The sequence below is a fragment of the Taurulus bubalis genome (assembly GCF_910589615.1).
Source record: "Taurulus bubalis genome assembly, chromosome: 13".
NCBI classification, from domain to species: Eukaryota; Metazoa; Chordata; class Actinopteri; order Perciformes; family Cottidae; genus Taurulus; species Taurulus bubalis.
The window spans coordinates 8,180,722-8,207,658 of NC_136601.1; the positions used below are offsets into that span (position 1 = coordinate 8,180,722).

Sequence of the window (26,937 nt, forward strand, 5' to 3'; positions counted from 1 at the left end):
TAAGATAGACATTCATATTCAATTGGACCTTTAAGCTGTCAGCATGGGAAGCAGACTTTACTTGATTCTACACCGGATTGCAGCTATAATTTTGTATTCACATGAACATATCATGGATATGAACATGCCTTGGGCGTCACAAGCCGTTCACCACAAACTGGTATCTGACTTTAGTGATGTGTCACTTACTCATCGACTCTGTGAAGTCACTCAGACTTTCTCACGCTGAGTGTACACACAAAATGTGACTCAGAGGAAATTGCGAAACACAACTTTGTATTCAGCATCGTAAAATCTGCAGTTTGTATTGGAGCGATATTTGGGAGCCTGCTGTTGCTGGAAGCATTTGAACATCTCCACTTTGTAAAATGTAAAAAAAAAAAATGCAGCTCAACAGGTGGTGAGATTGTGCAACTTGGACTCTGTGACTACCCACTGATGCACTTGGACTTTGGACAAAGGCGGAGAAGAATGCAAGGGATGAATAACTGGTCTGTCTCTTTCATTGATTTCCCCTGAAAGCGGAGTGAAGGGAGGACTCCTGGAGGCTCCGCTGAAAAGCCTTTTGCAACCCAAATCCTGAGAAGGCGCTGGCTCTCTATGGGCTACACATTTGTACAAAAGAGCAAGTCAGACTGCTTGATTTGAATATTGTGGGCTTCTTGGTTAAATAGTCTCTAATCTCAGATAAGGTGACAAAAGATCTCCCTGCAGGATTGCAGTCATTTTCTGCTGTTCTAAAAAAAACACACAAAAACATAAATCACATCCCAGTGATGTTCTTTTCTCCCCGTTCTTTCTGTCTCTAGTCCCATTTTCTACATCACACACCGCCCCCTCCCCTCATGTCACCCCTACCAGCAAGCAGCCTTATCTTCTGTCAAATACCATAACATTACAACAACGTGAGTCACAGGAGGGGGCGTGGTCAGGCACACGTAATGTAGGCGTGGGCTTCAACATCCGACAAACCAGAAAGAGCCGTGAGGACCGTGTGGCTTCGGGAGCACAGCACAGGAGAGGCGCTCCGGTGAAGTTGTGTTCCGCCCGCGTCGGAGGAGAGTTGTGTGCGCGCAGAAGAGACCCGGAGGGACGGCGCAGAGCTGCACGGAATGACATCGGTGTCCAGCCGGGAGGCTTTTACTTAAAAAGGTAAGAGACCAGCGGAAGCGGGCAAACTGAGAATGACATATTCAACATATACTCAATAAAAACATGACAGCATAGCCGAAAAAAGCATGCGCACACGCATCATATAGTTTATGTCGTCCTTTTTTAATGTGCAATAGTCGCCGCACCTGCGTCTTTCCTGGAGCCCGTTAAATACCTCCGAGCTCTGATTCAGTCTCGAACAGGTATTAACTAAAGTAAATATTTACATTTATTGCATCGCGTTTTTTAAATGTATTGTTATAAAACAGTAATTCCGAGATAAACTCCGTTTCTATATATTTTATTTCATACGAAATGTACTGTTTCTCAAGGTGATCTGTGTTTTTATGCTGTACATGTATTGGGTATATTGTTATAGTTCAATAAATTACACTGAAACAGGTTTGTTTTTAATATTGTACTGATAAAATGTGTTTCTTGTTTAAAACGTTCATTATTTATTGTTTTTGACTTGGATATTACTGGGTGGAGTTTCAAGTTTAATCACCTCAATAGATTTTTTTTATCATGCAAATGTTGCCCCTTTGTCCATTTGAGCATAAAACTGACGATCAGAGGTTGTTTGCACGCGTGGGATGGATTGTGTATTTTCCAGAGGTGTTTTTGTATCTCCTAATCACAGCTGTTTTCCTCTCTTGCAGTTACTGCTGCTGGCAGAGAGGAGGCATTTATATTTTGGCTTTTCAATTGGACCATTTTGCTCAGGCAGCTACTTTTTCAATGTGGGATACAGTTTTGGTGCTTTCGCCAGGCTGAAATCCTCCAGGGTCAGGACCTCCCTCATGGCAGCCGTACTCCTCGGGCTGCTGCTCTTTGCAATGCAGTCTCCCCCCGTCCCCTCCAGGCCCATGGCTGACGAGGGGCCACCTCCACCTCCCACCTCGTTGCCCACCGACAACGGGACAACCAGCCACCCAAACGGCACCCTCCAACAGCTTCCTCATATCATAATCATTGGCGTGAGAAAGGGGGGGACGCGGGCGCTGATAGAGATGCTCAGTCTGCACAGCTCAATGGCGGCGGCTCAGAACGAGGTGCACTTCTACGACTGGGAGAGTCACTTCCAGAAAGGCTTGCCTTGGTATCTCAGCCAGATGCCCTACGCCTTCCCAGACCAGCTGACAGTGGAGAAGACGCCAGCCTACTTCACCTCCAGCAAAGTCCCCAAACGCATCCACCAGGTGAACCCTGACATCAAGCTGCTGCTCATCCTCAGAGACCCCACGGAGCGGGTGCTGTCGGACTACACCCAGGTCTTTTACAACCGCCTGCAGAAGCACAAGCGCTACCAGCCCATTGAGTCCGTTCTGGTAGGGAAGGGCGGCGAGATCAACCTGGGATACAAGGCGCTCAATCGCAGCCTGTACTATGTCCACATGCAGAACTGGCTGCAGTACTTCCCACTGGAGAGCATCCACGTGGTGGACGGGGATGAGTTGATCAGGGACCCGTTCCCCGAAATGAAAAAGGTGGAGAGATTCTTAAAGCTAGAACCCCAGATAAACGCTTCAAATTTTTACTTCAATAAAACAAAAGGATTCTACTGTTTGAGAGACCACGGGCGAGAGCGGTGTTTACATGATTCAAAGGGCAGGGCTCACCCTCATGTGGCGCCGGCCATCCTGCAAAAACTCTACCAGTTCTTTCAGGAACCCAACAAGAAGTTCTTTGAGCTGGTGGGCCGAACATTCAACTGGAAATGAACGTCTGAGTCTCGGAAGTTTGGCGTAGAGCAGCTTGGGGACGATCTGTTTTCCTCACTAACAATGTAGATGAAGAGACAACACTAATGTAAATTTAAGCCAAGTCTATTTTTGTACTAGTATGTTTGTTACAGGAGTATTATCGAGCCAAATATCAGGGCAGACTGCAGTTCATGACACGCTCTGCTGGTGCATGTTTTTTTTTTATTTTCATTCTCAAACATGCATTTTCTCTGTGTACTGTTACCAACACTCACTACTGTTCAAAGACATTTAATGAAATTCAGACTTTAGACTGTGCCAGTTAATGTGTTGCATAAGTACCTGGCAGTTTAATATTGTCATACACTCATGTTTTGCTTCATATAATATGACATTATTAACGTCCAACTGCATCAAACGCTCTGAAGGACCTTTACCTGCTGCTATGATTTATTTTCTCAGTCACTTTCAGGCACGAGCCTGTTTTTTTCTTTTTGTTACTCAAATGTTTCTTTGTGTAAGACTTAGATATACAAATGTTCTGCGCACATCATATATTTGCAGATCATTGTACTGTAAATAGTTTTTTCAAAAAGTGGAAAATTAATACCATAATAAAGATGTATTTTATTTTTAGAATGTCTGATGTTTTCTTCTTCTTCTTCTTCTTTTTCTTCTTGTTTATCTATTTTTATCCATCCATTATGTATATATCGGCTGTTGCAGTTTGTCTTTGTCTTCAGATCTTAACAAGCAAAGAGGATGACTTGAGTCATGATTTCCACTCCGTTAACAGACATGAGCTTGTGTCTGCACCCATCGCTGTGGATGACTGGATCACCCTCTTTTCTGACTGCATTTACATTTATTGACGAGTTGTTTTGAACATACTTGCTGTCACATAAATCAACTCTCTTGAATTTCCTGTTCACTCCCCCTCTCAGTTTGTGTCGACCAGAATGTCAGACAAAGTGTTGTGCTGCTGGGAAACCATCTTAACTTATCCTTCAACCACAAATGTGTACTTTAACTGTCAGGGTTTTGTAAACATATTTAGAGTAACCTTTGCAATGATAAATTAGGATAAGAGAATCGAGAGCGGGCAGATGGGTATAGTCAGATTCAAGCAACAATCCGAACCATGAGAAATCAAAAGAAGAAGTTGTTTATGCCCAAGGGCGCAGTCTTCTTACCCAGTTATTTTTTTAGAGAGGCAAGGGATTATTTATTCAAATCTTATTGCTACTTTGAAAACATCAGCAGCACCGTCTCAAAGACATTAAGCTAAAAAGAAAAAAACTACAGAGTAGCTGTTTCATATTTGAATGTGGCCGATTAACTCTGGGGCTTACTGGGACTCTGGAGACAGGACGTTAACCTCATCGACCCATAAATGCAGACCAAAGCAATATTTCTTTCTTTCGGTCTCTCTTATTCTTTTTGCCCTCAGAGAGCAGGAATGCTTTTCCCTGATCTGCCCGCAGTTAAAATGTGTTTTTAATAGTGATAGTGTTGAGTACAACTATCAATTGCTATGAGCAGAACAAGTTTGGCTGCAGGCGTAGAGAAAGGCCGATCTTTGCTGTAAGATTATCAGCGAGCCGCTGGCATCATTTGCTACGTGCAGCGATAGCACACAGTTGGCATGTTCTGCTTTTAGTGTAGCTTTGAAGGTGTCAGGTCTCCAGATTAGATCCGTCGCATCTGGAGGAACTCTCAGAATCGCAGATTTCTTTTCTTCAAATCAACAATACAGCCGGCAGCGTTGACGTCACGTTTCTCTAGGTCGAACAAGGATTGATGCAATTTCCAGATAAACCTGTTTTAACCTCAACATTACAAACTGCAAGATCGCTTACTGAAGAACAAGAGGAAGTATACTTTAGAACATTGGTCACTAACTGGCGGACCGCGGTCCGGGTCCGGACCCAGAGGCCGTCCCATCCGGACCCGGACCGCCAGCCAAAGCAGAAGGTTATGATTTAAAACCTGACAGGGCGCTTTTGTTTTTTTACCCGGCGGCGCGGCGCAGCTTTTGCAGTCTTTAAGGTAGTGGTTTAGCGGATGTGGAAACGCACAGACCAATTGCATGCGAGTTAAGCCATCCCACGTGATACCACTCAGCCAATCAAATCTATGCATTCTCGGCGGTAAACATTACGTCTCAACAGACAGCGCTGCGCAGACAGATGAGAAAGTTAGAGGCAGGTTACACATTGAGACGGTAGAAAGAAAAAGAAAGATAGCGATACATTTTAAAAACAAAGGGAGAGAAACGGACGACTGCGCCGGAGAAAGTTGAGAAAAAGGCGAATGAGACAGCGAAAGGGAGAGAAACATAAAGAACAAATGTCGCTCTCCAAAAAAAGAAAAGTTGACAGCGAAAATAGAGCATTTAATCCGGAATGGACAGACTCAATTCTGTTCATACTTCCCACAGGGAGCACAAAACCAGTGTGTCTTATATGTTCAGAAACCGTGGCACTTATTAAAAGTGGCAATGTGAAACGCCATTATGAGACAAAACATAAAGGTTTTGAACAAACATACCCACTCAAATCCGAAGTGAGACCACAGAAAATAAGTGGCCTCACAGCCCAATATGAACAGTCAAGCAGGATCCTGAGCCACACGTTCACTGCCCAACAACGTGCTCACCAGTGTTCCCTCAGAGTTGCTTGGATTTTGGGGCAACACAAAAAGCCATTTACTGATGGAGGGCTTGTCAAAGAATGCATGAGTGTGGTTGCTGAAACATTACTTGACGGAAAACTAAAACAAGAGCTTTGTGATAAGATAAAGCAAATACCCATGTCAGCATCATCTGCCACAAAGAAAAGTGAAATATTAACTCAGGACGTGCTAACCCAGCTAAATGAAGCCATACATAAGGCACCATGTGTAGGCTTAGCTGTGGATGAGTCCACTGACATCTGTGACAATGCTGAGCTGTTAGTGTACGTCAGGTTTTTCAACACAGACCAGAAAGCATTCTGTGAAGACCTGTTAGGTGTCACTCCCCTTCAAACCAGTACAAGAGGAGAAGATATCTACCTGGCCATTAAGGAGATGTTAACGAAGAGAGGAATAGAGCCAACACAAGTGGTTTCAATGGCCACAGATGGAGCCCCTGCTATGATAGGGAGAGAGAAAGGAGCTGTAGCAAGACTGAAAGAGGACAATCCAGAGCTCATAGCTTACCATTGCATCATTCATCAATCTGTCCTCTGTGCCTCCCTGTCAGATGAGCATGCTGAAGTGATGAATACAATGATGAAAATGATCAATTTTCTCAGGGCATCCTCTTCCACCCAGCATCGCATGCTGAGGGAATTCGTCAGAGAAGTTGATGCCAATGCTGATGATCTTTTGCTGCACAATAATGTGAGATGGCTCAGCAAAGGGAGGGTCTTAGCACGCTTTTGGTCCATCAGGAGGGAAGTAGCATCTTTTTTGGCAGAGCTAAGACATCAGAAGGCAACACAGTTTTCTCTCTTTTTAGAAAATGAGAAACAGATGGATAATGTGGCCTTTTTGATTGATATCACTGCACATCTGAATGAACTGAATTTGAGGCTACAGGGCAAGGACAATTCAATTTGTGAACTGATGACCGCTGTCCGCTCCTTTCAAAAGAAACTTGAGTTGTTCAAGGAAGACCTGCAGGGAGACTGTGCACACTTCCCAGCAGTGCAGGAACAGGTTCAGGGACAGAGAGATGTGTCTTCTTTTGTTGACTTCATTGATAAGCTGATCGTAAACTTCAGCAACCGTTTTGACAGCTTCAGCTTTGGACAGCAGATCACCATGTTCATTCAGAACCCATTTATCATCACTGATGTCAGGGGGTTCTCAAAGGAAGTCACACAGCACTTTAAATGGGTAAATCCTGGGCCTCTCCAGATGCAACTGGTTGATCTCCAAGTAGATGTGTCCCTGAAAGAGCAGTTTCTAAAAACTGACCCTTCCACTTTCTGGCTCCAAACGGTCCCTGAGACAACTTTTCCAGGTCTGAGGAAAGTTGCCATATACATCTTGACCATGTTTGGCTCCACCTACAACTGCGAGGCAGCTTTCTCCACGATGAATATCATCAAAAATAAATATCGTTCGAGGCTCACCAATGAGCACCTCCACATGTGCATGAGAATGGCCCTGACTCCATTCAAGCCCAGGTTTAAAGTCCTGGCAGGACAAGCTAGAGCTCAATTCTCCCACTGAGCAACAAAGTGGGGGAGTGGGATGCAAGAGTGATGCTCTAAAACTGTTAAATTGTTAAGATGTGTTGAGATTTATTATCTGTAAAATTGTTTGAGACTGAAACAGAAACGGGGACATTTAAGCTTTTCCTCCCTTTATTTAATTGTTCTGAAGTTAAGCACTTTATTTGATTATTATTATTTATTATTACATGCACCATTTTCATTTTGTATTTATTTTATTTTAAAATGCAGCCCTACTTTTATTTAGTTCATGAGAGAACATTATACATATCTGCAGTCACACATAAGTCCAGTTCTATGTTACGTGATAATAAATATTGTTTAAAAGTGTTTTAATCGTACTGAATTCATTTGATTTGAAAGGTATTGATTACATGCAGATGTTGATACAACTACCAGGCTACTTAAATATATATCACACTAAATAGTTAGACAGTATGATCTTCTGGACCTTTGTTTCAAGAAAATTTCTCTAACTGGACCTCTTAACATTTTAGTTGAATACCCCTGCTTTAGAATAATGTTAACCTTTAGCACTAGTGCTTGAAAATAACTAAGTATGTTCAGGGTATGTAAGGGCGTTGAGGTTTTTGTACTTTACTTTCTGCTTTTATATTACATTACCTACCAAAATCAATCAGCAGTCATGGTCCCTTATCATGTATCTATTGTCTATGAGTTGTTAGCAGATCCACCAAAGAGACATGTCTGCTATAAATTTCTAAGATGGTTTCATTTAAATAATAAGTTACCGACACCAAAAGGTAGCATTTTCCAATATTTCACAAAAAAAGCTCAAATATGAGAAAAGTCCAAAATGTGAACACAAATGTGTCCATCAGAACTTTCGGAACTCCAGCTTGAGTGACACATTGCTGCTTTTAAAGGCTGCACATACGTGTTCCTATACACAGACTGGATTTTAATCTCTGAAAAGTTATCACTGCAACAACAGTTTTATCTTTCGTCGCAACAATTGCAAGGTTACCAGTAGAAACTAGAAACCAGCAGGTGTTCACTGCGCTGACGGGCTTTGTTCAAATGTGACAAGCTAATTCTATATGTAATGAAATACATTTAGGTGTGATAAGTACATAATACGTCACTTAACTTTACTTTAAGTAGGATTTGAATGCAGTGCTTTACTTGTAAGGAGGTATTTTCACATCTGATGTAATGGTACTTTTACTTAAGTAAAGGACCTGAACACTTGTTCCACCTCTGCCAGCCAGTCACTAGCTTTTGTTTGTGCACAGTTTGTGCCGGTGATGGACAGTTCTTGTACAGTCCGGTTTTAGAGCTTTTGTGTTTCAAACTTTCCGGCAAAACAGAAACAAATTCTTTCAAACCAAATAAAATGAAAGTTGAAAGAAGCTAAAAAGCTGTGAAACTGCAGAGTCGGGTTGTTTTGTCACTATGGCTGGTCAAATATTTTGATCCAATGTTAATCAAAAAATATTGATTATATAGCTTTGAAAGATGTACTAGGTAATAATATAAATCTTTAGCTCAAGCTTGTGCAAGTTTTCCTAAATTGAAGAAAAATGATACACCACTGAGGACAGTTATTTCCCAACAGAAGTGTAAATCCTTTCTGCTGAATTTACTCTCAGCGAATTTACTCTCAGTTTCGGTCTCTAGTTTTCTGTCTGTCTCTGTGCTCTTCTTACGCACAAGTTAACATCAGAGTAGCATCTATTAATAGTTCATGAACGCCCCATTAGTCTAGTCAGCTGTGCAGACCTCGAAAGTTTTACATTCACAGATTTCCCTTAACATCACCTAATTAATCTCAGCCACATAATTAATTTGCCTCCTCGGCCCACATGCAGTAAGAGCGGTAAACCGGGGCTACGACCAGAATTAATGGCCTCGCCGTCCTCCCGGGCGCCTCGCCTCCTCCCACTGCCTCCCTCCACCTTCGCTGTAGCCCTATTTGCTGAGGAACTTTCTGGACTAACTTGGAGCCAGACTGCCACCCGCCCCCACCCTGCTGCCAGGCCTCACAAGCTCTTCCTGAAGGGCCCTGCTTCCCTTCAAACCACAATCAGCCAATCTTGGGCTTTTTCAAAGGATGATGTGATCCGATGGAGCACATCCACTTCTGCAGTCACCAGGACTGCAGCTCGCTTTAATTGGAATAGATTGTTTGTCCACTCAATGTGTGAAGCCCGGCAGAAATAACACATGCACCCACTCTTATTGAATTGAATTTAACTCTCTTTCTTGTGAATGCAAACACATAAATTGGATTGCATGCACGCACACACACAGTGTTTGCTTGTTAGCCTAGCCTTTACATTTGAGTCACAGCGGAAGAATATATGCATCTGGTTAAATTTTAATAACCCCCACAGTTACTGCTGTTCTGAGGGTATTTCCAAAATACTTAAGGACTCTTCTCACCGCCAGTTGCACAATAAAGACAATTTTAAACCTGCGTCAGTTGTACAATTCTATCCATAATATTTATACGTATTAATGTTCCTTTCCAATATTTTCATACACATTATTTTGCATGTGCTTTACAAAAAAAGCAAGAATGTATGTCATTTCAAGATACTTTTTTTTACAAGAGTTTTTGAAAAAGAGGGATTTTGGAAAAACTTTCACAACGGCAGTGAGCTTTGCTTAATGACCTTTCAGTGTTTCAAAGATTGCAAGATAATTATTTTTAAGAAATGCATGGGGCTATTGTGTTGGCCCTGCAGTTAAATCTGAAAACAGGGTTTGTAACAGGAAACATACTGGACATCGCCTACAGCGCGTCTACATTTCCACATGTGTTGAATTGCTCAATTACTTTTTCATGGTACGGTAAAGAATTTTCTGTGTCCTTACATGTTTTCAGTCAAGTATGTCTGGTCAGCATCTGGTTTATCACACCACCAATGCACTGAATGCCACTCTAGGTGTCACCCACAGCTATAAAAGACGAAAGAGACGAGGAGAACAGATCACACCATCATACTGCATTTTGCAGAAAGCTTTTCATTCAGTGTTGACATGCACTCGAACTCAGAGATAACGCAGCTGCTTTACGATGCAGGTAACCTTGAAACAAGGACACGCCAGGTAAATAAAAGATCCTCAGAAACCTGTACATCTTATCTGCAGCCCCGACACGCATATTTGATTCAACCAGACAAAAGTGAATCTACCATTTAATCAAAGTGCTGGTTTCTCCCATTAAAAAAGGCATTTGAATTGCATGTTGTGAGTAGCTTTCCCACACACAACTGGTACGATCGAGAGTCACTATGGTCACCATATTTACTGTGGGATAAACATATTCGAAAAGTTAGCTTGACTTTCACATAGTTTTACAGAGTCAAAAATAACTGTCTCCCCATAGAGTCTGTGTTAATGCTCTTTTTATATGAGCTGTGTAGCAGCTACAAGTACCTTCCACATAACTGACCGTTAGCTAGGCGTTAGTTATTGTTGAATTCATGGGCTTATTTTTACACAATCGGTCCTTGATGTCAGAGAGGGAGATAAAACTGGGAGATACAACTAGGGTTCCAATCAGCTAGGTGTGCTAATTAAGCTAACAATAGTTTGATGAGTTGCTTGAAAAAAATGAAGGCAGCTGACTTGTTTATTAACATGAATCTTGAATTCTTGTATTGAATTATGTCAATTTGTTACTGTATACTATGCTATACTTTTTAAATATGTTTCTAATCACATTACATATTATTAGGGTGTATTCTGTTAATATAGAAGATATTGCTGCTATTAACCACACCATGTTACTCTAACTCTACCTCATACAGTATAGGTATACTACTTGTATAGCCTATACCTATTTTATTTATTTATTCTTTCTTTTTTTTTTACTTATCTATTTATCTGTAGACTACTTATCCGTATGCTGCTGCATCACCTGAATATAATCAATGAAGGCTTATCTTATCTTCTCTTTGACTTGCAAAAGAAAACAAAGAGGCATCAGACAAAGAAGAAAGAGACAAGAAAGGATCTTCGAAGGAAACTAAGTTTAATGGCGGGTCACCGAGTGGACAGTTCCAGTTCGCTAAGCCTTGTTTCCCAACTGTTGCCATGTCTACCTAGCTTTCCATTCTTGCTGCCTTCTTAATTCTCGACCGCTGATTTTGGCGGCAGAAATTACACTAATGTTTGCTCCATAAGTTGGTTGAAACTTTCCCTCTCAAGCATTTTGTCCGACACCCGTACGGCCCATTATCGTGAATATGATAACACAAGAACGCCTTAAGGGAAAAAGGTCACTGTGACCTCACAGAAATATGTTTTTGGACAAATGAATGTGCTAATTAATTGGACAAATGAATGTGCTAATTATGACTGTCACACAAATGTCTAATAGGATAGAATGATGAAGTAGTAATTCTAGTTTTTAATGTGTGTACCTGTTGTGCTACTTGCCCTTGGCTGTACCACTGGTCTACAGTGCAGTAGGTAGTGAGCCTATTAGCCAGTCATGCTAACGATGGCAGCTTAAGTGCTATAAACACACAGTTAATTCCATTTCTTACACTTCTGCTTTTGTATTTCTGGAGATAGAAAGGCTGTGAACAAAAGCATACAACTCTCCAAAATCTAATACAATTTTTAAATTGGTATTGAATCCATGATCTGTGTGGCCTCTTGTTGGTGCAGGTTTTAAATGACTTACTGGAAATATTTAGAGTGCTAAATTACCTCCTGAGTGTTTCCATTGAAAAGAAAAAATCTCAAACCTTTACAAAAAACCTGGTCCTTCAGCTATCAAGAAATGTGAAGGATTTCGAGACCCTGACCCTTTCCCCTGCACAAACAGAAAGCGATTTTGGCAGTGGATGACGACGTCACAGTGAATAAATTGGCTCATTGAAATTAAATACCACAGATATGACTCGTAGTTATCAGTCTTTCTCGGTCGATCAGACAAATCATCAATTTCCCTCTATGCTTATTATATCTTTGAGCCTTTTCATTTCAGCTTGACGTTGCAACAAATAATGTTTAAGATATTAGATCAGACAAATGTGGTTTTACCTCTGAGTGAGCTGCTTCTTCGATCCTGTTTACCCTTTCAGAGCTAATGGAACTTAAATACATTCATTAGGCGGGAGGGCCCGAGCTGTACTGTATGATGAATGCACACATATTTCCCATCATTCCTTCATCTCTGCCCAGGTCTACATGTGCTGCTGCTGTGCGAGCTGTGCTCTGTTATCAGTCATTTCCTGGCATGGTCTCCCCTGGCAGAGGAGTAAGCCTCCATGGCCAATGATAACTCCCACTGCTAACAGACACCTCTGCATGGGTGAAGCATGACTGGGCCCACAGATAGCTCTCACTCCCTCTGTGAGTGTGTATGCAAACCTGTGTGTGTGTGTGTGTGTGTGTGTGTGTGTGTGTGTGTATGTGTGTGTGTCTGTGTGTGTGTGTGTGTGTGTGACATGCACGCTGGGTTCATGACTTACTTTGTGTTTTTCTGTGCTTGTGTGTGTGTGTGTGTGAGTTCTGCGTGTGTCCATGCAAGCACATGCATGTGTGTTGGATTATGTCTTTCCATAGGCAGCATATGGATTTGATACAGAGCTTCAGACCCAGACTCTCCCCAAAGAGTAAAACCCAAGAATAGCTCTAAATGGGTTCTGTTACTGGGGATGTTTTTTTTTTTTCAAACAGTCTCATTTGACTTCACTGATGAGCTTATTTGGTTTCTTCCAGCACTCAAGTTATATTGCAGTGTTACTCTGCTTGTAAGAGAACATTGTCTCTTTTGCCAAAAAGACATAAAAACATTGGTTCTCCAGGCACGCAACAAATGTTCTCCGTGTATAATCGGCGTATGGTTCAAATTAAAGCTAAACGTCATGAGATCACTCGAGGATCACATTACAACATATTACATATATAACTGTGTATGTGTGTGTATGTTCTCTTGATTGAAACGAGTAGAACTGCCGCATATTGAAAGCATGTGCTGGCTCGTCCCCTGGTATAGCGGTGCCATGCTGTTCCAGGTAAATGGAAAACGAAACACATATTAATGATATTCTAATTAAGCTGTGGGTCCTTCCATGATGACCCCTGGTGCACCGCCTACCATAGTAACAATATGATGGAATATTTGGCTTGTTCGTATCAGAGCCTCTGTATGAAATATATGTTATAATTTCTTGTTGGAAAGCCGATAACAGAGAGGAAAGTACACCCCATTATGATGCCAAACAACCATAAAATGATTCAAAACAACTAAAATTGTGTAACTAGCAATAATGTGCAGCATATTATTGCCAAGCCAGGGCTTTAAATGTGAATCTTATTGTGTGAATCAGTGTGTACCCCAATCAAAAGTGTTTAAACCCTGGATGGAATTTCAGTGATTGCAGAAACACAGAAATGCATTGAAGATTATTTCATTTTTTTAACACATACAGACTAATTTGATTTCAACCCAAAGAAAATAGAAAACAGGTGGTAAGTGTGCTTTCTGCGTAAAGACAAAATTACATTCAATCAGTGTGCCCAGGGAGGGAAATGTCCCTCCGCCTTTTGCCAACTGCTACAAATAAAGAGAGGAAAATCAATCGGCTGCTCCATGATTGACCAAATCCCTTCACCCACGAGTCTTGAAATCCAATGACCTGCACGGCTGATATATTGCTTCTCACCTGGAGAATGATAATGCGATCCTTCCACTAATTGAAACATGTTCATTTAAAGTCCCTTCTCATTCTGCTTTGTTCTCTTTTGTTTCATTAACAGCTAAGAAGTCACAGCCACGAGTTATTTCAAATCTTGTTTTTGTTGGTCTGACATTTTGTTGGTTTTATACTGAAGAGGCAAACTTATTTTTACTAGTAAATAAATGTGAAACGCATGAACTTTAGCTATTGTATTCAGCATGGGTCTGCTTACATCTTCCTGATTGGAAAGTAAAATATGTTCAAGGGAATACTCAAAGTATGTTTTTTTTTTTTTTTTAAGTAGCTGAAATATTTAAGCAACTATTGAATAGATTGCCATGACATGTTGCCCAGCCATGCAGGATCCCCAGAGGATGAATCCTTATGACTTTAGTGATCCCTGAGAATTTCAACAATACTTTTGTTTATGACAAAACTACCTCAGCTGTAGTTCGTACATTAACACATTACAAGTATTTACAATGATACAACTGTGCTGAAATGTCAGCCATATACGTTATAACATGCCGTCTTGATATTCAGAAAAGATAAACTGTGTATTTATCTATTTCTTACATCTTTTCACACGCAACCCTATTATACAATCTCACATTATGACCTTTCTGTTTTCACCATTCTCACACAAATGATGTAATGCTGTATTTGCATTTCTACGCTCACAATCCAATCTGATATCAGTCGCAAAGACCTTTATTGCGACACTAACCTCAAGCCGCAATTACTAATCTAACATTTTAGTTTTTTTACATGTTACGCCTCACAGAGCCGCCCGCTCGTGTGGCTGTAGAGTCTCAGTCTCGTTTTAGGACTGCAGACTGTGGACATCTATAAAAAAAAACTTCCAGGCTTCCAGTCAAGTATTGAATAACTTATGAAGATGTATTTTAGATCAAAACATTGCTCTGTTGAATTCAATTGTTGCAGTTAAAACAGAACATTTTATTTTCCTAGATGACCCACATGTGGATGATGCTGTGTAGAAAATAAGCACATACCTGTATTCATATTAAATAAGAATAGATGAAACATAAGAATATGATTGTAAGAGTTAATTGATCACACATCAAACTCCTCTGGCTCTTTGCTTCAGGCCTGACAGTTTTTCTCACCACTGCAGACATGAAACAATGACATTATCTTTGTTGTACCTGTTGTTAGTCTGAGATTTTGACCTGGCACGCTTTTCCTCATGAAATTCAGAATAGCAAATCACCCAGAGAGATTCAATCAGATAGTTTCAACCGCTGACCTTGGTCACAGAACATAAAGGCAGCACGTTAACAGCATGAATACAAAATGTCTCTCAGAGCGAGAGAAACGTAATGCTGCATCAGAGCAGAATCTCCCTATTTCTAACATTCCCTCTGAAGTCGGAGGAGGAATATACAACACCAGCCGAAACCTTGGTTTGCCATCCTTCAATCTCGCAGATCAAACGCTCTCTCCAACAATCCTGAGGAGCCTCGCAGAACACTTTCTCACACGTCTGTTGATGTTTTCAGGTGCTCCCCGACAAGAACACGTCTGAGCATTAAAAGTCTCCCAGAGAGGGGTGAAAGGAGAAAAGAGGGAGCAAGGACATTGATCTGGTTGTGTAACACAGTGCAGTTTGCCATAGGTCAATGAAATCCCATCAGCTTTTTCCCCTTTTGGTCAATATCCATTTGAAGAGGCTCTGCAGACATTGTCTTCCCTTAGCCCTCAGCCTCTTGCATTCATCTTCAGCCAGATGCTCTCAGTGAGTGGACAGAATCAGATTGCAACAGAAAGGATAAAGGGAAGAAAAGGCACTTGATGAGCACCGCATGCTCCACAGAAATGAGACAACGATGCGTAATTTCTGCTGCACTCTTCTGGTTTATAATCAGTTGTAGTGTTGTAATGTGAATTCTGAAATACCACCATGATCATTTTGATTTCTTAAAGAATTAGTATAGAACAGAGCCCTTTGCCCATGTCGAGGCTGTAAACTGTAGAGGTTCCTCACTACTTTGCATTTGTTTATGTATTGTTGCTCCCTCTAGTGGTTTCTTGAGTCCCCTTGGACTTAAAGTTAAGAATATATCAATGATAATACAATTACCTTATTCTAAATGGTTGTATTGTTTCATTTACTTTATAAAAGTATAAAAACTACTCAATTAGAAGTAGATTATATTAGTGGAGTATTATTACTGATGCTCAGCGTTGAGCAATATGGTCAAAGTATTTGTGCATTGAATATATTTGGTTGCATTTGACCATTGCAACAATTGTTTGAAATTATTACAATACCAGATTATGTTTGCATCTATGTGATGACAAACAAGTGTTTATTTTTCAAGATTAGCAAAAAAGAATGACACTGATCAGGTTGACTGTATATGGTTTCCCAAAATATTGAATTTACTGCGTCGGTATATATATATATATATATATATATATATATATATATATATATATATATATATTCATCAATATAATGATATCATCAAAATATCGTCATATTTATAGCTGGTCCGGGAGACGTTAACTGTAATTACTTTATTTAAAAGCATCATGTTTTCTACTAAAACGTGATTTTCTTAGCAAAATTTTAATCCTCAAAGTAACTCTATAGCTGATATAATAATCTAGTAAAATGTACAACATTTCCCTCTAAAATGTAGAACTATGGAATTAAAGAAGTACTTCAAAATTGTACGTATGACTTAAGTAAATATAGTTATTTAAAATGTGTTTGGTAGCTTCCTGTCAATCTGTCAAAAAGCAATTAATCAAACATATGAAGCGTTGTGTTTATTGGATAATTAATGCATATCAAGCCAAGACAAGTAGCAAAGTTAGTTTCAGTCAGTAGGATCTAGTTCGATTCACCAGCCTCCATTTTGAAGGTTCTCATAGTTCAACTCGGAGTCAATGAGACTGTTTTGCATATTACCTTGGCAACTGAAGTTTTTATCATTAGGCCGTTGTTCTGAATTTCCTTAATAGCAGTTTCATTCTAATCCAGACATTTGGTATGGAAATGCGACTCCTCCCTTCTTTGACAAAATGAGGCTCTCAGCAGAGAGGATTTTGTTTCTGACTCAAAAACAAGACCTGCATTTACATATCAAGAAGCTGGAGAAAAGATATTCAAAACATCTTCCCAGAAGACGTCTGACAATAGATGGCTTGTTTTATAGGGAGTTGTTATCGCAATATGATGTATTGCTGTGATTTTTTTGGGGGTGTCATAAATTCTGCTTCTTATGTTTATGGCACAAAGTGTAATTATTTGTCTTCCTCATTTCCATATATAAAGAAAAAGCACCACTCAAACAAAACCTCATCTCATGCAGAAAGCCGGTTGGAGCGCTCTGCCATGTGGCTGCACGCAAAAGATGTTTGCACTTCCATCTCTGCAGGTTGAATCCAACCTCTAACTCGCCCAAACAGACGTTCAGTGTCGTATTTACGTTAAATCTGTCAAAGAAGGTCAATGTGTGTACTTTCTTTTTTTTTTCGAGGCGTAGACGACAAGAAGTGGAGCTGTGGTGCTGCTGGTGTGTGATAGCAGTGTGTGGGGGCTCCAGGGGGTGCATTAGCCGCTGTCTGGCGTCTGAGAGGGTGAAGGGGAAGTGGGAGAGAGGCTTAATGTCTGTCTACTTCTATTTCCCTCTTAATTTCACACACTGTTGAGTCAGCCTATTGACTGACTGCTTATGGTGATGCTGGCGGTCCACCAACACTGCAGAGGAGGCAGTGCATATAACTCCTCACTGCTCCATTTCACCATGTAGGCCCTCCACTTATTTAATAAGGCCCATTCTCATCCATCCGTGTGTGTGTGTGTGTGTGTGTGTGTGTGTGTGTGTGTAACCTGCCTCCTACATGGGAGTGTGTGGTGCACTTATAAGGTTGTTGCTGTGAGCATTCCCGCAAGACTGCGTTGCAACATCTTTGTGTAAGAGACGAGAAGAGAGTGATCCTACATGCAGCATCTCTGAAGGCTCTTAGCACCTTTGTGTCCCGTGTGTCATTCAAATCAATACTCTCTTCCTCTCTATTTTCCTTAAGGTCCCAAAACCTTTTAGATTTCACACAGGAAGTGACAAGTGGAGAGAAACCTGAACACAGAAGATAAAAGAAACCACCCTCTAAAAAGTCTCATTATCTAAAAATAATAAGCCTCAACGTCTCAACCAGTCGAAGTAGTCAGATTAAAGGTTCAGCAAAGGCTGCTCTGCCTTATTATTTAAAGGGAATTCTTATAATTGCGCCCATTCTGGTTCAAGCTTACTTTGCACTCACTACCTCCATTATAAGGTAATAGGAAACACAACCCCAGCATAATGACTCTCCAAATGACAAACGCTTGTTTCTGAGTCCAGCTACAGACAATCATAAGTGTCCCTCTGGATTAGCTAAATGCTCAGGGACCCAAAACCTCTCTTCTTTGGCGCATTAAACATGGCCATCCCGTTTGAATTGCTTAGATGATGTTTGTCAATGTAAAAGATAATTCTCCACAGCAATAAAGTTGGTTTTTCGACTCCTTTTATCAGTCAGGAAGAGAAAGAGTACATCCCGTTAAGAAACACACAGTCGCTTCTTTGAAACACATCACTTTTTGGTGTGTAATCTCTCTATTTACGGAGTAGAGCCCTGTGACAATAGGTAATCCAGGGGGCTAATTTATGTATTTACTTTTTGTCTGACTCAGAGAAAAGCATTTGAAATGATTTATGTGAAACTGAAGTTTATAATGAAAAGCTTTAGGAGGCTTGAGTTGATTCCCCAGATAAACGATGTTTTGCCAGACTTGCGTTCCCAAATCTCTACATTATGAAAATAAGACCTGGGGTAAAGCATAGTCTCCATAGATGTCAACAAAACAGAAATTACACACAATCCAGGTCAGCACAGAGCCCTAATGTTGTAGAAATTGGTTTCTTTGAATACTGTGAATCTTATCTCCTTCAATCTGCAAGCTAGTCTTTTTTCAAATCCCAGGAAAGTTGCTTGAACAATTCTTGGGAAGAAGATTCAATAAAACCCGTCAGACAGTAAATCCGGTCTGTCTGCAGTGGAGCAGCAACGTATGCCGAAATTGGTCTTCTTTTCTAGGTCACAGGAATGAATAAAGTAAATCACCAGCTTGTAATCTGGCTGCTGTCACCTTCTTCCACGACTAAAGGCTTCTTATCAGCGGCGACACTGCCGGAGCCATTTTGTTTGCAGGGTGTAAATAACGTTACTTTGGTCATGAAGCGAGATAAGGTGTTTTTGTGAAATGTGAGCCACCGTAACACATTTTGACAGGTAGCTGATATTCCTTGGAGTTAATTTGGTTGGAGGGAGGAGAACATAGGAAATGAGATACGGGAATATGTGCAGAAGCTGTGAGATATCAGAGCAAAATGGGGCTGTGCATTTTCCCTGATGATGCCGAGGGTGTATTGTGTGGTGTGTGAACAGCAGGGCACCATTACTTTTTGTTTTCACATCGTAATATGTGTAATTTAACAAGACTATTATCAGCAGAGAATAGAAGAAAGGAGAAGAGAGTGAGTTTCCCATGTTTGGAGGTACAGTTCCCTTCATTCCCAGTGTTTGTCCTCTCTGCTCTCTTCACAATAACCCCCCGGTGTTACAGTCTCTGTGAAGGAAGCTTCTAGCAATAGGCTTCTTTAACAGGAGAGAGAGCCACGTCTGCCACCGTGATTTGTTATTCAGTGAACCGCATCTCTGGAGAAATGGATTTACTGGTGTGCCCTCTGCAGAGGAATAAAGGTCGGCCCCTACCTTGGAGATGCCATTTGCCGCGCGATGCAATTGTTAATACGCAGCTTTGAGAAAAGCGGGCAGAAAAACATTCATACCCATTTGGAATTCCAGTGATGAAGAGAGATGAAAAGAGAGAGGTGGAGGGATTAGGAGGGCAGAGGCAGAGCCGGGCTTGTGGTTTCTTTCTCTCTGAGCGCTGCTCCACTGTTTCTTACAGTTGCTTCGACAACCTTCTGATGTTTTTGGGGAGAAATGTCACAACTGTGGCGGCAGTCGACCTGCACACATTCCTGTTAGCTCACGTAGATTGGAGGAAAATGTCACCTTTGACCCTGATAATATGTGAGGCCTCACAGTGAGAGGGGAGGTGTGTTTGGTTGTGCACCTGGCTGTGAACTTGATCTGCAAGCACAGTACATATGACATGCTGCATGTTGTTGAACAGCTCTTATGACTGAGATATTACTGAGGCTTTAGTTACACATTGTGGAAAATGATTTGCTTTCTTGACGAGTGTTTGATGAGAGGGTCGATACCACTTTCAAGTCTGTGCGATAAATATGAAGACACAGCCAGCAGCCAGTTAGCTTATCTTCACATAAAGACAAAATGGGGAAACAGCTAGCCCGGTTTGTCCAAACATAAAAATAAATCCATATGGCAGCACCTCTAAAGCGCAATAATTGGGACTGCAGGGAGTAAGATCGCCTGGTCAAGTAGTCCAGTGCAGAAGACGCCCCACACAATAAATATGATTATCTAAAACTAAAGCTTTTGTTTTAGATAATGGCTTTTGCTAACAAAACAAAGGAGCAAAAAAAAAATCCAGATTTCTTAATGCTGGTCCATATTACAAATGAGCTTCCTGTTTATGACTTTATAAGCTTTATAGATGCTCATTGGTGGATGTTGTTACTTTTGGACAGAGACAGGCTAGCTGTTTCATCCGGCTTCCAGTCTTTATGCTAAGCAAAGCTTGCCAGCTGTTTTACAACATTTACTGAGTACTGACCTGAGAGTAATTTCAATCTTCCCATCTAATTATCTCAAAGAAGAAGTATATTTTCCAAAATGTTAAAGTATTCCCAGAGCTATAGTTCCTTCCCTCTAATACAAGCAGAAACGAATAAGAGCTCCCTGATGTCTCGGTTTGATGTAATAATTTCATAGCCTTGCTCAGAGCTGTTTCGAATATGTAGGACAGAGTTTCTCATAGAAAACTTCACGATGCTGTCAGCTTCAGAAACTTGTTCTTCTTCAGCTTGTCATGTGCAGATGAAGCCCTTGTAGCACTGCCAATGTTTTTATGTGATTGCTGCAATGTTGCTGCTCTTTCTCTTCAGTCCCAAGAGGGACAGTTTGGGAACTTGTGAGATATTAATCCAGGAGCGATGGAAGGAACAGGAAGTTCATGTTTCTCAAATCGTCTTTCACACAAAAAAACATCAATTTAATTTGAGCCTTTGAAATATACAAAACATTCTTATATAAAGTTATGTTTTTAGATGTGACACAGATTCCTTTTTAAGCAACTGTATCTGTAGCACATTAAGCATCTCCCCACCCTCCTTTTCTGCTTTGGTCCATACATTTTCCCTCCCACTCCTCCTCTCTTCACTGGAGTATTTCCCTCGAGGAGAGGTTGGCTTAAAGCTACAGCCTGATCGATCTCATTGTTTGCTGCCCTCAAGACGTTACCTATCCTCAATGACAGGAAGTTGTATTCTCTCCATGACGTATCGTACGTGACCGAAAGAGCTTAGAGACATTCATAAATCAAGCTGGATGGTTTGACAAGTTGGGCTTTTCACATGTCTTGCTGTGGACTACTATTATTAGGGCTATATCATATTATGCTCCATCAGTTTCTTTTATTTGACCATAACACATACAAATAGAATAGTTCAAGATTTGGGCTAATATTCTAATAGTTATACATTATAAACATATGGATAGATAACTTAGCTTAGCATAAAGACTGTAAACAGAGGGGAACTGCTAGCCTGGCATCTATTTCTACAATCACAAATCAACGGACAAAATATAATGTGTTTAATCGGTGAGCTTCAGTGGTGTTGGCAGATGGATTAATAATAACAATAAGTTAAATACAGAAATTGATTGTGATAAAATCTGAAAGTGTTGCCCTTAGTATGAAACAGCAATGTTAGTCATTGACTTAGAGAAAGAAAGGGAGATGAGGAGAAAAGAGTCTTTTCAGGAAAAACTTTAGGATTGTAGAAAATATCCATATAAACAATTTTTGGATTTTTGGAAAGCATGCAGAAACATATGTCGTGATTGTTTGTGTTATTCATCTCAAATATATTTGTATGCTTATTTTTGATGCACAGTGTCTTTGAGTGTGTCCAGGTAAGCCACTTTTCACTCAATTTCCCGAAAAAGGTCATGTTCATCAGAGAAGAACGTGTCTTTGGGTCACTGAAACGTTTGTTTCCAGGTAAACTTCTCCAGCATAAAAGAACATACTTTCACAGACTCCTTTCATAGTAAAATGCCCACAGCGACTGCTTGAATTAAGACTTGTGACCAGTGACTTGGTAATATAATCAGACAGGTCAGTCACAGCTTTTTTACCTCCTCAGCTCGTAAATTGAACCACAAGAGGCGTCGGTGAAGAAAATAACTGAAACATTGCAACCTTTCCAATTTAGAGGCACTAGACCTGAAATATCAAACCTGCCTTAAATTCAGCCTTTGTGTGTGTGTGTGTGTGTGTGTGTGTGTGTGTGTGTGTGTGTGTGTGTTACTCATGGGAAGGAAAGTCTCATCTGGCCTCAGCAGACAAGTTCAAAGATGTTCTCTATACTTAAAGGTGAAGGAGTCTCTCAGCTGCTCTTTTTCAAAGACGGTAAACACAAAGTTGGTGGACCAAACTCTTGATGAAACATTTTATTTTTCAGTACTGGATCACCTGGGACCAGAGGTCTTATCACACTGAGACAGCTTTCTTATTTTCTTATCAGTCTGAGACAGCAATTAAAGAACAGAAAAAGTAATACTGTTATTTTAACCACAGACAAGGTGCACTTTTTTCTTTCTTGCATGCATGTGTGTTTTTTTACAAAAATGTCTGGAGATCATTCAGTTGTTCAAAGATAAAAACAAGCTTTAGTTATATTTTCCTACCTTAATATCCCACAGCACCTTCTCTATAATCAGATAATTCCACCTCAAACTCTAATAATACAATTTTGCTTAATACATTTATTGAGTAAACCATAAATTAAAGATTTGTGATTGCTGGCACCAAGTGGTGACTGCTAAAAAACAAACCTCTAATAAGGGGAGTAAGTAAACTCAACTCAAGTATAACTGTATTACTGTGAGTTAAAGAAGCCAACATCCAGATTTATAGAAGCCAAACACACTGATCCAGATATTTTGAGCAAATTCATGAGAAGTTGTCTGCTGTATGCATGGTTTTACATTTCCTCTGAGACTGCCTCTGTAAAACACAACAACCCACAATCAATCTTACTACATACAACATGAAGAGCACAAAGAAATGTAGATAAACACGCAGGATGATGTTACAAAATAAACACACAGCTCGGAAAATCCAATGCAGCCCCTTTCATAATGTTGCTGCACTTTTATGAAAATGTTAATTTGAACTAAATAAAGCTGAGTTTAATAAAACAGGAATATGATGTTGCTCTCAGTTTCTCAGAAAAACAAATCTGGAAAAAAAATGTTTAAATATCCTAAAAAAGGAGACTTTATTAGTTTGTTGGTTAGTTAATCCTTTATTTAACATATGTGATATTATACATTGTTTCATTTTTAACGAATCCCACGAAAAGACCAAAAGCAACAACTGTTATGTATTGTTTTTTGTATAATTCCTTTGTATGGCATAGAGCACCCACAACTATTAAAAACACATCAATGAGCCACAATGTTGTAACACAGTGTTGTGTTTTTATTAATGATAGACTTGGGCACAGTAGTCAAGCCGATATTCACTTTCCTGCTGCCATAAATACTTTAATGAGTGTGCGTTATTCAGCAGCTGAAATTAGACCCCAACAAAAAAATGAAAGTATACATTTGTGAGCTTAAAGTCCTTAGTGGGACCAAATGGGCTCAGGGCTGAGAACCACTGACAAGGTGGGGAAGTTGGTCTTTATAATTATTGTAGAATAATGTCAGGCTCATCCTATAAACAGGAAGTCTCAATGAAATTACCATCTTTACAGGAAACACACTGCAAACTGTAAACAAATATGAGAATAAGAAGCACAATTTAAACATAATTAACAAACACAATGAAAAACATTGAAGAAACCATTAGAAGTGGCATTGAGATGGTCTGAATATTGTGTTTTTGAGTTCTAAGTTTTACTTATTTTTCCTCTTAAAGAGTCTTTTGGGAGTTTTTTCTGTATCTGAATCAATTGTCTAAGGATGAAGGGTGTGATAACCTTCATCCTTAGACAATTGATTGGATGAAGGGTGTCATATGTCAAACAGATTGTGACCTTAGATTGTGATATTGGATTTTATGAACAACACTAACGTTACTTGGCTTGACTCAGATTGGACATGTGGTCCATCTAAGGTTAAAAAGGTCATAAATAGGTTTTTAAAAAGCCTCAACAGAACCTCCTGGTTCTACTATCATATCGTCATATCAACAGTATTTCAAGTATGTGAGTTTTCTCAGTATACTGTCATACATTATTTTCATGTACGGCACATCTCCAGTTAGAAAATGTGTTAAATATCTTTCCCTAATTGCAGCCGTGGATCTGACAGTCTGCAGAGGATTGCTTCATGTTTTTCACTCTGGTGCCGGGATCAACTCATTAAAGCCATCGCACAGTCAATTAACTTCCATTCTCTGCCCCGTCGTGTCCTTTAAACCACTTGAACCTGGGCAGAGCACGTCGAGATCCATGGATTATATGAATGGAGTGGCTGTCTAGCTCAGACACTGTAGGCAATGAGGATGAAATAGGCTGCACCTGCCTGAAGTTAATGGGGATGGATTATGTCCGGGGTGATGTAGAGCCACATTTACTGGAGGCCGCAGCCGGAGCGAGGACCTGAACTATGAGCCTGCTGAACTACATCAGCAACGGGGAGACTGATGCCTGCTCTCCCAACAGGCTATTACACATGTGACCAGACCAGAGGTGGCCGGAAAGTAAGGGCCAGGATTCAACGGTCGAGAGGTTGCAGTAATTAGACTTGACCATTCTGCTGCTCATCCATTATTCCTGGTCCCAGTGTTGCTCATTTGGAATTGTCAGAGAAATGCCTTGCTCCCACTTAGTCGTGTGTGTGTGTGTGTGTGTGTGTGTGTGTGTGTGTGTGTGTGTGTGTGTGCGTGCGTGCGTGTGTGTGTGCGCACCTTACTGCATGCATATCATATTTGAGTAGCTCTTTTTAAAAGTCAAGAGAAGAGCCCAGAGAGTTTTAGCCCTTTAACGGCCTAATTGTGATTGTCCAGAGAGTAAAAGTAATGTGACTGCTCTAGTTTCTGCAAAGTTTTCTGAAGTCGTAGCTCATCTTGGCTTTTATGTAAAAAAAAAAAAAGCCAAGTCTGCAGCTGTTCTTGTTCCCAGAGAGTTAAATACCGTCGCTTTATCACGCCTCGGTGTCAGATATTGGCAGGCCTTTGCCGTCTGTATGAGAGGCACCGGGTTAAGTCAATGTAAACCTATCCGTGTCATTATTTGACGCTGAGATGAAAATGTTGTGGAAGAATGATGTCATAGTCCAGAAGAAACACACACAGGGTGGGAGGGTCAAACAAACACAGGACAATCGACCAGGAGTGTTTTAGACCGATGTTCGTGTCCCAAAGTGTTGTTGAGTTAATTTTATTTGTATTATTGTTATTATACTCCTTTTTACATTTTCTGTTCAGTAAATACCAATGGTACCCATTAACCCCCGTTAGTTTGTTTTGAAGAAAAAAAAAGTATCCAATTGTTGGATGCTTCGTATGTCTTTTTGAGTATGGTGTTAACAATTATACCTAATTATCAAAGTATTTAATATGACAAACTTAACATAGCTTAATCAAAAGGAACTTCAACAAAAAAATGTAAATCTCCGATAACAAAGCTTAAGAAGCAAAGCTAAAGCCAAAACATTTTAACTAAACAATAATAAAGTTATGCCATTTAAATTATTTGTTTTAAATGTGCATCAATATATTTCCTGTAATGTTTAGTATGATCCTCTGAATGTAGCCTTCTTCACATCCGGGTGCGGACAAACTGACAACTCAATGGAGTTTTTGTTGGCCTTGAAATAGTCAAATTGATGTAGTCTGAGTACTTTAAGTACTTGAATCCTTCTGTAAAAAAACAAACATGTATTTGTCTTAAGGTTGCATTAAATGTAACACAACGTTACCAAGAGCCCTGTACAGTATCACGTTCTCTAATTTACTTACATATAATTGTAAATAACTACTAGAATTCTTCAAGAACAAACTAATGTATTTGTGGCAAAGCAAGCATCCTGTAAATGAAACTCTATAGCTTTCTTTAGAAGAACAGAAGAAGCAGACACATGTCATTTCTTATATTTGGCTCACCTATTCAATAAACAGCAGGTGCTTTGTAATTTTCTGTGAGTTTACTTGTTTTATTTGAACAGAAAACCCACGCTGATGGTATCTGTGTTTCTCTCCACAGGCAGATGGAGCCTCGATGGGAGCTGTATGCTGTGATGCACCATTAAAAGGAAATGAATGCATGGGGTACGATTCTTGGAAATCAGTTTTAATAAGTTGTTCTTTTTGCTGCCTAGATGCACGTGTAAAATATGTGTTCAGGAAATTATATCAAGATGATCCTTGAATTTGATCTACAGATGGTAAATCTGAATACACAAATCCTAGACTGCAACAAACTATTTTGATTCCTATTATCTTTGTGACCTGACAACCAACTTTATGATTCACAACATTTTGATTATTAAATATTATTTCACAAGATAAGAAAACACATATTGATGCAATGTCTCTGAGTGGCGTCACTGAGATAAAAACAATTTAAATTACCATTACTTTCATTCACTGTATATCATGATGAGAGAAACGATGACCAGCTGCTGAGACATGTTGCAGGTGACTCATACATCTATTGTTATAAATGAACAGTGACGTTAAACACCAGAAGTTTTTGTTTTATCTTTTCATTGCTTTGAACTCATTTTCCCTTGGGGATGAATAACGTATACATCTATCTATATATCTATCTAACATTAGGCACTTTTTTTTTTTATTAAGAAACTCTTGCTCAAGTGTAGCATTTTGCGGAGTCAATGCTATTGTGTAAAAGTCTTTTATCACTGTTATCAAATGTATCATTTTTCCAATACTTTGTAACCAAATAAATACCTGCAGCACTAACAAAATTCCCATCAGCCACAGCA

The 26,937-nt window shown here is 40.0% G+C and overlaps 2 protein-coding genes across 2 annotated transcripts; both read left to right on the forward strand.

Annotated features, from left to right (window-relative positions):
* The first annotated feature begins 1,025 nt into the window (after window positions 1–1,025).
* hs3st1 (heparan sulfate (glucosamine) 3-O-sulfotransferase 1) lies at window positions 1,026–3,485 on the forward strand. Its single transcript, XM_079228951.1, has 2 exons — window positions 1,026–1,152; window positions 1,815–3,485. Exon 2 carries the CDS (start codon window positions 1,956–1,958, stop codon window positions 2,874–2,876), a length of 921 nt encoding a protein of 306 aa, XP_079085077.1. The 5' UTR covers window positions 1,026–1,152; window positions 1,815–1,955; the 3' UTR covers window positions 2,877–3,485.
* A 2,184-nt stretch (window positions 3,486–5,669) lies between these two features.
* LOC306745768 (SCAN domain-containing protein 3-like) lies at window positions 5,670–7,079 on the forward strand (the record flags this gene model as incomplete). Its single annotated transcript, XM_079228607.1, has 1 exon — window positions 5,670–7,079. One exon carries the CDS (start codon window positions 5,670–5,672, stop codon window positions 7,077–7,079), a length of 1,410 nt encoding a protein of 469 aa, XP_079084733.1.
* Window positions 7,080–26,937: the final 19,858 nt, after the last annotated feature.

Excerpts from the sequence above, each read along its gene's own strand:
- hs3st1 (XM_079228951.1), top strand. The coding sequence starts at position 1,956 with ATGGCAGCCGTACTCCTCGGGCTGCTGCTCTTTGCAATGCAGTCTCCC.